The 16,333-nt window shown below is 38.2% G+C and overlaps 1 protein-coding gene across 1 annotated transcript in view; it reads left to right on the top strand.

Annotated features, from left to right (window-relative positions):
- LOC131239891 (uncharacterized) overlaps positions 1-16,333 on the top strand; it is an 86,662-nt gene that overhangs the window by 21,052 nt on the left and 49,277 nt on the right. The window contains exons 4-6 of the mRNA XM_058237800.1: positions 1,665-1,712; positions 1,792-1,920; positions 14,543-14,667. Coding sequence (XP_058093783.1) covers positions 1,665-1,712; positions 1,792-1,920; positions 14,543-14,667 — 302 coding nt within the window. The remainder of the gene's footprint in view (positions 1-1,664; positions 1,713-1,791; positions 1,921-14,542; positions 14,668-16,333) is intronic.

The raw sequence follows: 16,333 nt of genomic DNA, 5'->3' as shown, positions 1-16,333 counted from the left end.
TTTTGATAATCCAGAGAGATAAATGTCTTGTTGGTAAGTAGATTTATTTAACTGTTATGCGGCCCGATATATCATTTGCTGTTGGCATGATGAGTAGATTTATGCATCAATCGATGCTCCAACATTGGGATGCATTCTTACGCATTTTATGGTAGTTGAAAAATGCTCTAGGACAAGGTCTTGTCTACAAGTCTAATAGGCATCTCCGAATTGAATTAAATGTAGATGCGGATTGGGCTGGTTCAGAGACAAACATGTAAGTCCACTTTTGTTTATTATACGTTTGTTGGAGGCAACACGGCTACGTGGAAAAGTAACAAACAAACTGCCGCTTCTAGATCCGGTGTAGAAGCAGAATATAGGGTCATGAGCCATGCAGTCTCTGAACTCTTGTGGGTCCAGTCCCCCCATAAGAACTTTGATTATTTGATGGTGGACCAATGACTCTCTTCTGTGACCACCAAGTGGCATCAGCAAGCAATCCAGTTTCCATGAACACACAAAACACCTAGAGGTGGATTGCCACTTCATCAGGGAGAAGATTACCTCCAGAGAAGTAGTGATGGAGCATGTACCTTCCAAGTCCCAGTTAGCGGATATCTTCACCAAACTGTGTGTAAAAAGTTCCTTCATTAGCAGCAAGCTGGGCATGGTTGCTGTATATGCTCCAGCTTGAGATGCAGTGTTGAATGTAACGGTCAAATGTTGTAAGTAAGTTACTGGCCTTGGGTTTGGGTCTTATAGCCCACATGTTTTGTACATGCATTTTATATAATATGAAAGGAGAGGTTAGGGTTTTGGATATGCAAAACACTCTCTTCTCCAAGTTTCTCTCTCTCCCTCCTCTCTCTCATATATCTTTTCCCTCCTTTCCTTCTCCTCCCATCTCTTCTCCTCACTTTTCTTCTGCTGAACCTTCCCCACATCCAGCTTGTGTGTGCACTGCATGCTGCCCATGTGAAGCGCATACCGTTGATCAGCAAGGTGGGGCACTGATCTGGTTGGTGCTGCCATTTTCTAGACCCCTGTTATGTAGGTTGATGAAGTTAATGGAGTTGCATCTCATAATGGCCAAAAGCTATGCTTGTCTGAGCATCCATTGACAAACCAGGATGGTCTGCAATTGCCTAGACTACCTGACCTGATCCCTGGGTTAGCTAGTGGATGCCAACAAGGTAAAGATGAGTAAGCGGTGAGTTTTTTTGAATGACTGCTTCATTTATTCAGAGATAAAAGGTTAATAAAGGGCAGGTATTGCTCATCTAAAGGCAATAGTTTTGTGACGAGCATTCTCGTTTAGAGAATGCTTATCCCATGATTCCTTTTTGTTAGCTTTGATCTTTCGCATGCATTCATGTGAAAGTAATCTTTTTTCATGAGTAATGTGTAGAAATGAGAGTTCTCTTTAAACTAAGAACAATGGCAACAAATTTCCACCAGTGGTCTTCCATAATCTCCATCTTATTGTTGTTATCACTCTGCCACGTATCTTAACAGTTTCTTAATTAATGTTCGAGCACTCCTTATGAATATCTTGGTAGACCTCTTTTGTGAACAATTCCATGGATCTCTTCTTGAGATGGTCAGACTAGATTTTAAACTTCATGGAATGGTACTTTTATGATCTATATAGAAAATGATTCTTTACATTAATGCTGATGCAGGTACACCGAGCTAGAATGAGAGGTTCTAAGACTGATGTTGCTATCAAGGTAAGGAAAATTGTAAATGTTGATTAGTTTGATCTTGGCTGCATTTATGGCTTATTTACTTATACATGATGCTCTCTAGGTTCAACATCCTGGAGTTCAAGACTTGATGATGACAGATATCCGCAACTTGAAAGCCTTTGCTTTATATTTGCAAAACACTGATATCAAATTCGATCTTTTTTCTGTCACTAAAGAGATCGAGAAACAGGTATATATTATTTCTGTGTGTTTTGCTCCTTGATCTCATGGCCATCATCATTTTATATGTTTTGGCTTCTATATTGGATGTTCGTTAGCATTTGCCACTTCAATCTGACTATAATTTGACAAAGCTGGTGCCTGGTGGTTAGGTCTTTGATACTTTTGGTATGTCTGGAAATACTGCTATTTATGTTTGAGGAAATCGAGGTAGGATTGACATCTGAATTATGAAGAAGATAGAACCCACATTAATTGGGCTCATGTTTTTTGAATTCTTCTTTCCCAAATAACTAGTGAGATATGTGCAGGAAGGTTCTGGGCATATCTAATGCAACCAAATACCACACATGCTGGTAGATCAAAGATTTGACCAAGCCATCTGTTCAGATTGTCTTGATTGATGATCTGGACATGATTAATGGTCTGATGATAAATTTGACGAGATTGATGGTCAGCTTGCACTGTGAGGCCCATGGGATCAATCAAAGGGCCATCAAATTTATCGGTTTAATTATTTTAAGTCGTTTTTAGTGTTAGATTTAGTTATGAATAATTTAATACTTTTCCTTTGTATTTTCTTCAATTTTCTAGTGGGCCACTTTTTGGGCACCAACGATGGCGGAATGACAAGAAATTGGTTTTGTTCGATAGACTATTAGGTTAGCTTTAAGACGAGCCCCAGATATGTGATTCTGACCTGTTTGAGTGACTCATAGGCCTTTTACATAATGCCCATAGAGTTGTGACAAATTTTGGATTTATGTTGGTCTTTACTAATTTAAGGTTTCTTTTTATTATTTAGGCCTATATAAGGTTATATTATGGACATGTAAAGCATTACTATTGTTATTATTATTATGAGGAGAGAATTATTAGGAGAGGAAAGACATCGTTCAAAAAAAAATAAAAATAGAGGAAAGAGAAAAAGAGGGTATGGGCTGGATGTCCCCACCTCACTTGCTTTTATTCCTTAATTTGAAAGCCAAAAATAACCAAAATGCCCCTCACTTATTACAAATTGTATACGTGCCCCTCAGGACTTCCAAATATGATGAGGGACCACAATGCTTGAGAAAAGAGAAAAGATGGACCGTACAAGTGTATGGTCCAGACTACAGTCATCTAGGTGGGCTGTATTGTCATAAGGCTCACATGTTCGTAACCTCAAAACTATCCCTTAAGCTGGAGCATATATATAATTTATGCCCATCTTGGAAAGATATGTTACCTTATTCTCTACTCTTCTCATTCTCTTCTCTACAACACTTTTTCTTCTGTTTTTTCTTTTATATTAATTTACATGGTATCAAACCGTATTTACTTATGATCTAATCCTCATTCGTTCTTTTGTCTCACAAAGTCCTCTTTCTTTTCTTCTGATGGAGGTGAAGAATGATCTAAAATCTAGATTTTTAAATCTGATTCAGATTTAGGGGTCCATATAACCTTTATAACATTAAATGGAGCAAATTATCTCCAATGGTCTAAATCTATTCAAGTGTTTTTTATGGCCAAATACAATTGAAATATTTGACCATGGAGAAGCCAAATGAGAGTGATAGCATTGTATGATTAGTGGATCTAGGAGAATGCTTAAATTATGACATGGCATGAAAACATCTATTAGTGCTAATGTAATGTTTTTGGATACTGCAAAGGAGGATTGGGATGCATTACATGAGTTGTATTCGTTTGATAAAAATATATCTCATACGTATAAGTTGTTTGAAGATATTTTCTCATTCCAACAAAGATACAAGTCTCTTGGTGAATATTATTCAGAACTTGATGGGGGGAACTGAATGTGTATATCCAATGTTTTAAATATCAACGATACTGGTTGATAGATCCCATGATATATCTTGTATCCCACCCGTGCGATACGAAATGCACAGGTAGTATCACACAGGTAGTGCTGATATATCCCACATGTTTGATTCGGTGAGCATTTTCAATTTCTGATCCTTTTTTTGTTGAAATTATGTTAAATTAGTGCCAAATGGTTATAAATCCATTGGTTCTTCGTGTTTTGCGTGAAAATCATGGAGTTGGAGCTTTGATTTCAATATCCATCAGCGCTTCATGTTCTCCATTTTTTTTTTCTGCAAATCTCCTTCAACTAGTTGTCAATTGAGACTAATTTCAAAGTATTTAGGAGTACTTGATGAAATGATCATCACATACATTCTATTTTTGAAATTTGAGTGTAGGTGGCCTGTCCGATTTGGGGAAATTTGGGGAAATTTCGAAATTTCTCCAATTTCTCTTAAATTGTTTGCAATGTTGCACTCCAAATATGAAATCAGGCATGTATGAGGGTTGATCTATTGATTTGTTAAGTCCTTGTCAGTTTTTAAAAAATAAAAATAATATTTAATTAAAAATTAATAAAAATTTATTAAAAATTTATTTATTTATTTTTCGAAATTTACCCTCAACCAACTGCCAATTAGGACTAATTTTGAAGTATTTAGGAGTATTTGATGAAATGGTCGTCACATACACTGTAAATGTTATGCGTTCAATTTTAATATAGTTACAGTAGTTCAGTCAAACAACACAACTTAGGACCCTATACAAAAGAAACCTATTATGTGCACTTCTTTTTTGATATGTTATGTTTTAAAAGTGTCTATTAGGGTATTTTCTAACAATCTCTGAAGTTTCATTGAAAAATTCAACCATTTTCCCAATGTTTCCCCATGTATCCCAAAAATTGCGATATACCCGATACAAACGATATATCCCATGCGATAACCGATATGTATCTGTATCCCAAGGATGCGATAACACGATACTGATATTTTGAACACTGTGTGTATCAACCTCTCATTAGTGATATGGAAATGCAATGTCAACAATGTGAGGAGTTCTATGTGGCTAAAGTCCTATTTGGTTTAAAACTTTATATGGGCTAGTATGGGAACAAATCTTGTGTGGTAAGGATGTGTCATTTTTGAATGAAGTGTATGCTTGCCTCCAGCTTGTATCCCTTGGCTCTACGAGTAGAGTCAATGATAGCTCTGGTTTGGCATGTTTATTGGATGAAGAAGAGGTAATGGTTGCAGTGGCAGAGGTAATTAAGGTGGTTGTGTTGAGGTGCGAGGAGGTTGTAGACCTAGGAAGTGCATGCGTTGTGGGCTTACAAATCACTCCGTTGATAAGTGTTCAGATCTCCATGCGAAGCTAGCTTAGGCTAATCGAACATCTTATATTGAAGAGAGTAGTGGGTCTCATTCCGCGAGTTCTACCTTTATTGCTAAAAAAACACGTATGTTTGGAGAGGCAATTACGCTTACCAAAGATGAATATTCTAGTGGTTCGGACCCTTTCCTTAAAAGGCCAAATTTCCTTCATTTTGGTAGCCCTAGCATGTCAAGCTTCAAGGGTTGTAGTTGATTGGGCTGATCTAGTCTGGTTCAAGGGCAATATTCCTAGGCACTTTATCATTTCTTGGATGGTATTTTTGGGAGGCTTAAGACGGAAGACATGCTAATTAACCATAATATCATTAGCGATGGTAGTTGCCTTTTATGCACTTGTTAATTGGAAACCATTGATCACATCTTCTTAAATTGCCCCATGTCTGTTGGAAATCATTGATCACATCTTCTTTAATTGACCCTATGTCCGTTGGATTTGGGAAAGTATACATCAGAGGTTCTCTTGGCCTTCTATTCCCTCCTCCTCCATTGTTCATTCAGTTACTAGTCTTGTGGAAAATTGCATTGACCCTGTTTCCATCATGCTAGTGAGCTTTGCTTCCGGGCCCTCCCCTAGTATGCTTGGGGGGAATGAAACAATCATCAATTTAACTCCCCTTCCAAAAGACAGTTCTTAGGCGTATTCTTGAGGTTAGGTTCCATACCATTTTTTGTTATGGGGCCTTCCATTCCAATGATTGCTCCGGGTAATATCTCCATGGCTGTGAACTTGCCTTATGCTATTCACCATTCCCTCACTTTGTCCGCTTTTAGTAGATCTAATCCTTTGGTGACCTGGGCCTCGTTGGCCCATCGTCTGTGCTGAGATTAGCACCACTAAAGTTGGGCTTCTTTGCTTCACCCCCTCCTTCAAAATCGTCTGGGGAGTAATCTTTGAGGTTGATGGTCAGGAGCTTAGGGATAAGAGCCTTCCTGTTTTATTATTTATATTTCTCAGGCTGACTTTTGCTTTTGTTTCAGGTATTTTGATTGAAGTTCACAATGGGGGTTGTCATGTAGCTATAAAAAATCCTATGGACTCTTTTTGGAGTATGTGTCTTTATGCCCGTTCTTTACACTCGCAGCTTACCTCCTTTGGAGGAATGGTGGAGATTGTTGGTAGACATAAGAGAACTCTCATTTCTAGCATTGTGAGTACCCCTGCCAACAGTTTCCCTTGGATCATAGCTTCTTCTAAGATGACTTCTTTAATCCCTTTCGCCTTAATAGTCCTAGTCCCTTTAATCTAGAGGGATAGTTTGTTTTCTTCTCTTTTCCCTATTGCTACAGGTTTCACTGGCTGGGGATACGGAAACTGTTAAGGTCCCTTGATATACAATAATACACCATCCTCTAATGGCTCAAGCTTTTAGAGCCAAGTGGTTGTTTGAAATGGTATCAGAGTGCAAGGTTAAGTGTTCGAATCCCGGGAGTAGCAAATATGCCTTCGTAATATATCCTCCCGGGGGGGGGGGGGGGTTGTGAGTGCCCCTCCACCCTTGCCCAGTATGTGCTCGTGCGGAGTTCCACCTCGCACGTGTGGGGGAGTGTTCAAGTCCCTTGATATACATTGATAGACCATACTTTAATGGCTTGAGCTTTTAGAGAAAGTAGTTGTTTGACATGGTATCATAGTGGAAGGTCAAGTGTTCGAATCCTAAGAGTAGTAAATATCCTCCCTAATATATTCTCCCACGCGGGGGGCATTGTTTATGGTGTGAGTGATTGTCCCTCCATCCTTGCCCAATATGTTCCCGTGCGGAGTTCCACCCTGCATGTTTAGGGGAGTGTTAAAGTCCCTTGATATACATTGATACACCATCCTCTAATGGCTCGAGCTTTTAGAGAATGTGGTTGTTTGACATGGTTTTAGAGAGGAAGGTCTTGTGTTCATATCCTGTGAGCATTACATATGCCTCCTTGATATATTCTTGCAAGGGGGAGAGGGGGGTTGTTATGGTGTGAGTTGTGAGTGTCTGCCCTTGCCTAGTGTGTTCCTGTGCAAAGTTCCACTTCGCATGTGCGGGGGAGTGTTAAAGTCTTTTAATATACATTGATACACTATCCTCTAATGGCTCGAGCTTTTAGAGCAAGTGGTTGTTTGACATGGTATTAGAGCAGAAGGTCAAGTATGTGAATATCGAGACCAACAAATATGCGTCCATAATATATTCTCCCATGGGGGCCATTGTTTATGGTGTGAGTCAGTGTCCCTCCACCCTTGCCTAGTATGTTCTCATGCAGAGTTCCACCCCGCACGTGCGGGGAGTGTTAAGGTCCCTTGATATACATTGATATTGAGTTCAATGCTTTTTCCTCTATTAATATTTGCCACTTTGGTAGATGGTACTCAGTCCGAAGTGTGTGGAATGTTTATTGTTAATCTAAGTTCTTCTTCTTCATTATCATATGTTCTTTATGTCCCTTAATTTCCTTTTAGCCTTATGTCTGTTAGTGAACTCACCAAATATCTTAACCACTCTGTGATCTTCTATCCTTCACATTGTGTTTTCTAGGATCTAAAGACGAAGAAGAAAATTGGTGGAGAACATGAACATGATAGGTTGTACTATCTTGATTGTGAAGTAGTTGGCGCAGTGCACAAAAGAACATCTCTCCATTTCGGTCATCCATCCTTAAAGACTTTCAAAAGCATTATTTCTTCCTTCTTGTTGGTGTCAATTTTAGAGTGTGAAGTGTGTGACTTGAGTCAACATCATTGAATCACTTTACCATCATGTGTGGAAAAGCTCAGCTTAATTCCTTTTTCTTTGGTCCAATCTGATGTTTGGGGAGTTATTAGAGTATCCAGTAGGTCAGGGTATAACTATTTTATTACATTTGTTGATGATTGTTCAAGAATGACTTGGTTTTATTTAATGAAAGACATCTGAATTGTTCTATGTTTTTAAGACCTTTCATATGGAAGTACAAAATCGGTTTAATTCCAAAGCGTTTGTGTTTTGTTTAGATATGTTAAAGGAGTAGATATCCAAGTCTTTCAGCTTGTATTTGTTTGAGAACGTTATCTGATATCAAACATTGTTTGCGCACATTCCACAATAAAATGGTGTTGCAGAACTGAAAAATCATCACTTGCTTGTGACCTTTTTTGAGTCCACCCAGTTCTTCTCAAAAGCATGTAAATCTCTTGACTTGGAAGCTTCACCATTGGTGCTTGTGCTTGTTCCCGTTGAAGTAGACACTATCCAATAACCTCCTTCCACTTGGTTGTCAATTCTTGCTATGCCTCGTAAAGTCCACTTATGATGAAAATGCGAAGACAATATGGCCAATCATAATGTGCCATCTACCGTATCTTCTTTCGAGCATATTGATCCAGCGGATTCTACTTTATTTCTTGATTCATTTAATGTTACTATTGCTTTGAGATAAGGTAAGTGTGCATTTACTAACCATTCTATCTTCAAATATGTTTCCTTTTAGTGTCTGTCATCCACTTTTCGTAGATTAGTCCTCTTTTTTGTTATCTCATTCTGTTCCCAAGTCATATGAGGAAGCCTTATTACGTAAGGGGTGGAAATAGACGATGGAAGATGAAATGATTGCGCTTTATCGGAATAACACCTAGAAGCTAAATAGTCTTCCCATTGGTAAATGTATTGTTGGTTGCTAGTGCGCTTGTACCATTAAATTTCAGCCTGATGGTACAATTGAATGATTGAAGACTCGCTTGGTTTCAAAGGGATATACTCAGACAACTGTGTTGATTATACCAATACTCTCTCCAGTTGGCAAGCTAAATTCAATTTGTGTTATTCTTTTAGTGGTTGTCAATTATGTTGGCTCCTTTTCTAGCTCGACGTAAAAAAATGCCTTTCTTCATGGTAATCTTAAAGAGGAGGTTTATATGGAGCAACCACTCAAGTTCGTTGCTCAGGGGTAGTCATATACGATGTGTATACTGAGAAGGGCAAGTTATGGGCTGAAACAGTCACTGTGATGCATGGTTTGGTGAGTTCATTAAGGTTGTATTGAACTATGGTTTCGTTTGAAGTCATGTTGATCATTCCATCCTCTTGTGAAGAGGCGCCTAAGTTTGTTTGTGTTAGTTGATATGTTGTTGATATTGTGGTTATAGGGAGTGATAGTAGGGGGATTGGGGAACTTAAGAAGTATCTTTAAAGTTACTTTCTAATGAAAGATTTGGTCATCTTTGATACTTTCTTGTCATAGAAGTTGTTAGATCAAAGGAAATAACTAGTCTATCTCAACAAAAATATGTTTTAGATTTGCTCACAGAGACAAGCCTTCTTGGTACTAAGTCAGTTGATACCCCAATGGATTCAAATCATAAACTAGTTGGTGATCAAGGAACTGTGGTTGAAGACCAAGTATGTATAGAAGATTGGTCAAAAAGCTTATCTATCTATTAGACTATCACTAGGCTAGATATCATATGCTGTGAGCTTAGTGAGTCATTGATGAACTCTCCAAGAGTGCCTCACATGGATGCAGTTTTTAAGATTTTGCTGTATCTCAAGGGTGCTCTAGGCTAGGAAATTTTGTACACAAGGAACAATCATCTTCAAGTCATAGGGTATTCTGATGTAGATTAGGTAGGCTCTCTAACTGATAGGCGGTCTACTATCAGGTATTGCATGTTGTTTGGAGGAAATTTGGTTATTTGGAAGAGTAGAAAGTAGAGTATTGTAGCTCTATCAAGTGCTGAAGCAGAATATAGGGTGGTGGCTTATACCATGTGTGAGCTCATGTGGATCAAGAAGCTGTTGCAGGAAATGGGTTTTGTAGTGAACTCATTAATGCAATTATTTTACAATAATCAAGTGGCCTCCCATATTGCAAACAATCCAATCTTATCATGCGCAGTGTTCGTAGTATTGATATGTTACATTTATCCTTGGCCGGGGATATAGAAACATGTATCGATATCGCCAATGTTATCACTAATACTTAGAAATGTATCATTGACTATAAGGGAAATATTGGGGAAACATAAGGAAATGGACTTTCTTAATGAAAATTTAGGAGATGCTAAAATATACATATTTGCATATTTAGGAATCAAATAATTGCAAGAAACATGCATACATAATAAGTTTCTTATTAATGGGTGTCTAAAAGCATGTAACACTGACTTAGGGAAATGTTAGGGCTTGTTTGGCCGGACGGATCCCATGGGATTAGGAGGGATGGGATGGATTTTAAGGTAATGATGGTGGTGTCAGTGGATTGGTTTAAGATCCATGGGATTGCTATATCCCGGGACAAGTTCACCGAGTCTGTTTGGCACGCCCGGCATATCCCGGAATTTTACCTTCCAATCCCTTCCAATCCGTCCAACCAAACACGCCCCAAGCACGATTGAACGGGATTAGGAGGGATGGGATGGATTTTTAGGTAATGACAGTGATGTCAGTGGATTGTTTTAAGATCCATGGGTTTGCTATATCCCGGGACAAGTTCAGTGGGTCTATTTGACTCGTTTGGCATATCCCGGGATTTAACCATCCCATCCCTCCTAATCCCTCTTAATCCGCCCGGCCAAACAGGCCCCTAGAGAAACATGGGGAAATTGGTGGAATTTTTGAATGATACTTCAAGAGATGCTAAAATACACATTTTTGCATATTTAAGAATCAAATAGCGAAAAGATGCATATTTGCAGATTTAGGAATTAAATAATAAGTTTCCTGTTAATGGGGCCATAAAGCATGTATTGTTGACTCAAGAAACATGGGGAAAATGGTGGATCCATCCATCCATGTACATAGATCATTCAAACACGCATGCATGATCCATCCATCCACCCATCCACATGCACAAAAAAAAAAAAATCCCCAATATTATCCGTGTCTCTAGCTCAATGATATCGATAACAATAGTGTCAATGTTGCTATTCATCGCCCATGTATCGATATCTCCAATGTATCGCCAATATTTTCGATTGTGAAAATTCCAGGTGTCACTTGTATCGCCAATATTTTCGATTGTGAAAATTCCAGGTGTCACTTGTATCGCCAACGTATCGTTTTTGCCAAAATTTTCGACTGTGTAAATTCTAGTTGTTGCTTGTATCGCCCATGTATTTGCAATATTTCATTTCGATAATATCACCAATGTATCAATATTGCCAAAAAATTGTTTATTAAAAAAAATTCCATTTCAAAATTTTATGAGTACATTGTTACATGTAGTGTTCAAATTGTTGACAATAATATCGATCATATCGCGATATTATTGTTATCGCAACATCGGCGATATCGAGACCATAGTCTTTCCTTTCCTTTCCTGTTGGTGATTTCTCAGCGAAATATCACGTGTTGTTGATATTCGGAAATACAAATGGATGTTTGGATGGATAGATGGGATGGTTGGACTGGTTTCCTACAACAACACATGCTTCTAGCCCCCCATTAAATGGAAACTTATTATTTTGCAATTTTCTTTATTCCTAAATATGCAACTATGTGTATTTTAGCATCTCTTGAAGTTTCACTGAAATATTCCACCTTTTCCCTCATGTTTCCCCAAATTTCCCCCACATTTCTGGTTATCGGCGATTACTGTATTGTTTCCGTCTCCCTAGCCAACGAATCTTGTAGTAATATCAATACTTCAAACATTGCATACAACCATGTCCCCATTAAAAAAAATTGAAATGGATTTTTTTTTTTTTTCTAATAAACGGATTTTTGGCAATATTATCAAAATATTGCCAATACACTGGTGATACAAGCAACACTTGGAATTTTCATAGTCGAAAATATTGGTGATACAAGCGACACCTGGAATTTACATAGTCGAAAATATTGGTGATATCCAATATCCATACACCGGTGATACTCAGTCATCAATACTTTGAATTTCTGATACTACCAGTGTTTAACGGTATTATTGAGCTGGAGATGTGGATAATGTCAATGATATTATCGATATATTGGGGATACTCCGAACGATGATCATGAGCATGGTATGCCATTATGTAACGGTAACAGTGGCAACTGTTACTCATTTTGGGGTTGTAACCCGCCCACCCCGTTATGGCCATAACGGTCTGTTATGGGGGCCGATACCTTTTTTTTTTTTACCTAAATAATTTTATAGAAGGCTGCAAAGAAACATTACGGAAGCCATAATGGCCGTTACAATCTATATCGTAACAGTAATGGTGGTAGGTGTTCTGGCCACCGTTACCATTACGAAATACTGAACAATGACCGGGTCTTATAATATGTTGGCGTATTGGCTGTGGCCGATAAGGCATATGAAAACACCCTCTCTCTTTCTCTCTCAAAAATTTCCTCCTTTTCTCCATTCTTCTTTTGAAGCATGGAGGAACCTTTTGAAGCAATTGTCAATTAGATTTAGGTGAAAAGATATGGTGGAATGGAGGAACAAGATTCGTGTAGCTGACCCCAGGTGGTTGGGATAAGGCTTAGATGATAACAATGTTGATGATTTAGATGAAAAGATGGGATCAAAGCATGATGAGTGGGATTCTACAAATCGAAGCAAACTTGGCCATTTAGGAGAAAATTGAAAAAAGGGTAAACCATACCAAATTTCTTGGTTTTTTTGTTCTTTCTGTTACTTTTTTTTTTTTTTTTTTTGAATGGAAATGAAGATTTATTAAAACCAAAAAAAAAAAAGTACAAAAAAGCTGAAGGTGTGATGAGAAGTCAGCCCAACGACAGCCTAAGGAGTAAGGAGCAAGTGTGTTAACAATTCCCAATGAAAACCCATAATTTCTTACCAGCTACATCCATTGAAATGGTGAATCCGGGAAAGCCCATAAACATTTTCTTCCCTTTTTCTCTTAGAAAGACTCCATCAGCTTCCTCCTGTTTTGTTGTTGAACACCCTGTTGTTTCCTTCCTTCAAAATAGACCAAAGTACTGCTAAAGCATTGGGACACCAATTCCCTTTTGTTGATCGCTGATCTATACAGTCTTATATGGTCAAGACAGAGGTCTGTCATGCATCCAGGCGTCCTCCCAAAACCATGTCCTGGTTCCATCCCAACAGAAAACGCTACTACCATTTTAGAATCAGCTGCGCCACACATTCTTCCTTTCCAGATGCCTGAAGCCCCCATCTTGCGAGGAATTAGCCATGAACCACGTTCTTTTTCTTACATTTCAGCACAATAGGCCCTCATCTACCAAATCATGCTTGATTTGTGTATGATCAGGGCCTATTTTATTTATTATTATTATTATTATTTTTTCATTTTCAAGATGAATAGTAACCCAGAAATTCATCCGATTTTTCTTGTAGTTTCTTTGGGAAATGGATATTTCAGTGAAGATGGTAATTGCTAGATGATTAATCATATCATGAATCATGATGGTTCTTGCCTACTTGGAGGATACTCTATTGTCTCTAGTTCATACATGGAACCAATGAAGATGAATTTGTAAGAATCATTAACTATTTATTTAGAGGACAGAGACTTAGCAACTCAGCTTTCAATAGGTCAGCCTAACATACAGCACTCTTACCCAAGAATGGTCCAATAAACCATTGGATACATGAAACAAAATCATACATTCTGCTGTTTTAAACTTACACACAAAATTCCTGTCATTTTTAAACATTTTTTTGGGGGCAAAAGTAAAATATAGGCCCTTGTCGGCTGTATTAGAGTGCATACCCCTGGGAAACTGTTATTTAGAACCTTGGTATCAACAATAATTAAGAAAACCACGTCATTCACTGTCACAGGGTTTTGTTTAGGAAACCGTTATGGGAATGGTTTACCAAGATATCAATACAAATTGCAAAATGCGTATTGATAATCTCTGTCCCTTGACTAGTGTTTGTTTCTCCTCCTCTTAGAAGCAATTCGTCCTTCCAAAAAGATTTCAGGCTCTGAGAAATATGTTTTGTTTCTGACATTAACAGTCTCGATGGGTCGGGAAGATTTTAATACAATGGCTAGGATATACATCTCTGCTGAATCGTCACATCCCCCAACCTTCTTCCTTGGGCGTGTAAGATGTAACAAGCCCTTGACATCATGGCCCTTATATCAATCTCGCCATTGCCCTCCCTGCTACTGATGTTGTTACTTGTACCTTAATTGAAGCTGCTATAATGATAATCTTTCTACCTGGGTGATTGCAAGCGATTGGGACACTTGGAGGATACTGAATATAGAAAATGAAACCAAAATATTTTTGAACTCATTTAAACCCTCAGCTGCGATCGTGCTGATTTCCTGCAATGTTGCCTTCACTGATCAGCATTACTTTCTGAATTGATGGAAGATTCCTTTGGTGTGAGACCTGCTAGGTTGAAAGTGTGAAACTATCCATTTTCAGTTGTTTGTATGGATATTTTGTATGCAAGTCTTTTTGGGATGATTTACAACTTTCTTTTTTTTATTTTTTTAAAAAGAAATTTCATTGCTCTTTTATTTTTGTGTGTATGGATTTCTAGGTTGGATACGAATTTGACTTTTTGCGAGAGGCTGATGCTATGGAAAGGATTCGGCATTTCTTGCATGCTAACAACAAAAAGGTTCCTGTTTTGGTGCCACGTGTGATTCGTGACATGGTGACTAGGTAAGGTATGCAGGTAGCACAATTTATACAGTTGTAAGTTTTGTCAGACATTTTATATGTCATTGTATGCTAGTTTTACAAAGAATATGGTTTGGAGTTGTACAATAAGCTGTTGTAATGTTTAAACATTAAGCGGTCGACACTTCACCTTTCTGATTACTTTTGAGATGCCAATACCATATGGTTACATAAAAAATTGACTTTTGCCTGAAGAGCCACACGTATTTGGATTTATCAAATGCCTTTCTAATCATCTACACCAATGGATTACCCAGATATAGTAGATTAACAAGATTCTTTAAGTTTTAAGATTTCTTTTGTTCCAACATTTTGTCCATGTTACCTAGACGCTTCACGATGGGCCCCAATTAACTCTTTCAATTGGAAACTACTATTTTAAGCGCAATGCTGTACTTTTGAAATGCTTGTCTGGGCTACATATGCTAGGCATGCATGGGTACTATAGTTTACAAATTATGTTTTGGAATTTTTTCTTGCACAATGCACTTCGGAATGAAATGTAGAGGCCATGGTAGTACAAGGAGGGTGGCCAACGAATGTAACTAGGGATCCAGGACTCAGACATGTTGTTATATATTGTTACTTTGAGAAATAGCCAAAAATCATAAACAACTTCCTACTTTTCAGTTGCAGCAACATTATCAGCATCTTAGCCTTTCCCCCAGCAGTTCACGGTTGGCTTTTAATTGATAGATAAGCAGAACTTTTATAATGGACTTCGTGCCAGACATCAATCTTCCTCTTTTAGCTGGGCTCTTGGAATTGGTGATGGCAGATTCTCAAATTGACATGGTTCAAATTCCGTCACTATCCCACCCAATATCAACTCCCAGCCAAAATTTTACGTGCAATATTAAAGGGTGAGCATGCAAAGGAGGGTCATGGGGGCACAACTACCGTCATGGGGGCACAACTACCAGGAAAAGAGCTAAGCATGGAGAACGCAAACACATGAATGGTCATGCTTGAGTAGTTGGCTGTTCTAAGTTACCGCAAACATAATTACGAATAAGTCCCATGCCAACATGGTCAGGGCCCTGATTGTAAACTCACTGCAAATATTCTAGAGGCAACAAACGATAAAAATAATAGTTTCAAGTGCATGGGTATCATTTAGTGAAAGAAATAAAATATTCTCCATAATTTTCACTTGAAGATATTTTGATGGGGACATCAGAGGACCTACTCGGGTGTACTAGAGATGGATGCGACCACCTACATCAACGCATCTTTCTGTGGATGGGAGACGAGTTCTAAATGGGGCCCGCCGAGCCATTTTGAAGACCCCACATGAATTTAGACGTGCATCAGGAAGACACCACTTTGGGATGATGCATGTGGGCTTCTTAGAAGGCCATTTTAGTCATAGGTTTTTTTTTTTAATTTCGTGTCGATCTGACCGTTGGATCTTCTCGATCAGAGATGGGCCACCAGATCTTCCAAATCCGGGCCCCTTGGACTCTGATCTTGCTTCCTTTATGTTTTTTTTTTTTTTTTTTGTTGTTGTTGTTGTTATTTTTAGGATTTATTTGATGGATGAGATCGGTAATAAGTGTTTTAGTTTTCTTATTTTGGATGATGGGCCATTTCACTTAAGTGAGTGACATAGTTGTAATTATTTCGAATTTTTAATTATAAAATCACA

Source organism: Magnolia sinica, chromosome 3 (assembly GCF_029962835.1).
Source record: "Magnolia sinica isolate HGM2019 chromosome 3, MsV1, whole genome shotgun sequence".
NCBI classification, from domain to species: domain Eukaryota; kingdom Viridiplantae; phylum Streptophyta; class Magnoliopsida; order Magnoliales; family Magnoliaceae; genus Magnolia; species Magnolia sinica.
This window is presented reverse-complemented; position numbering and strand designations above follow the sequence as displayed.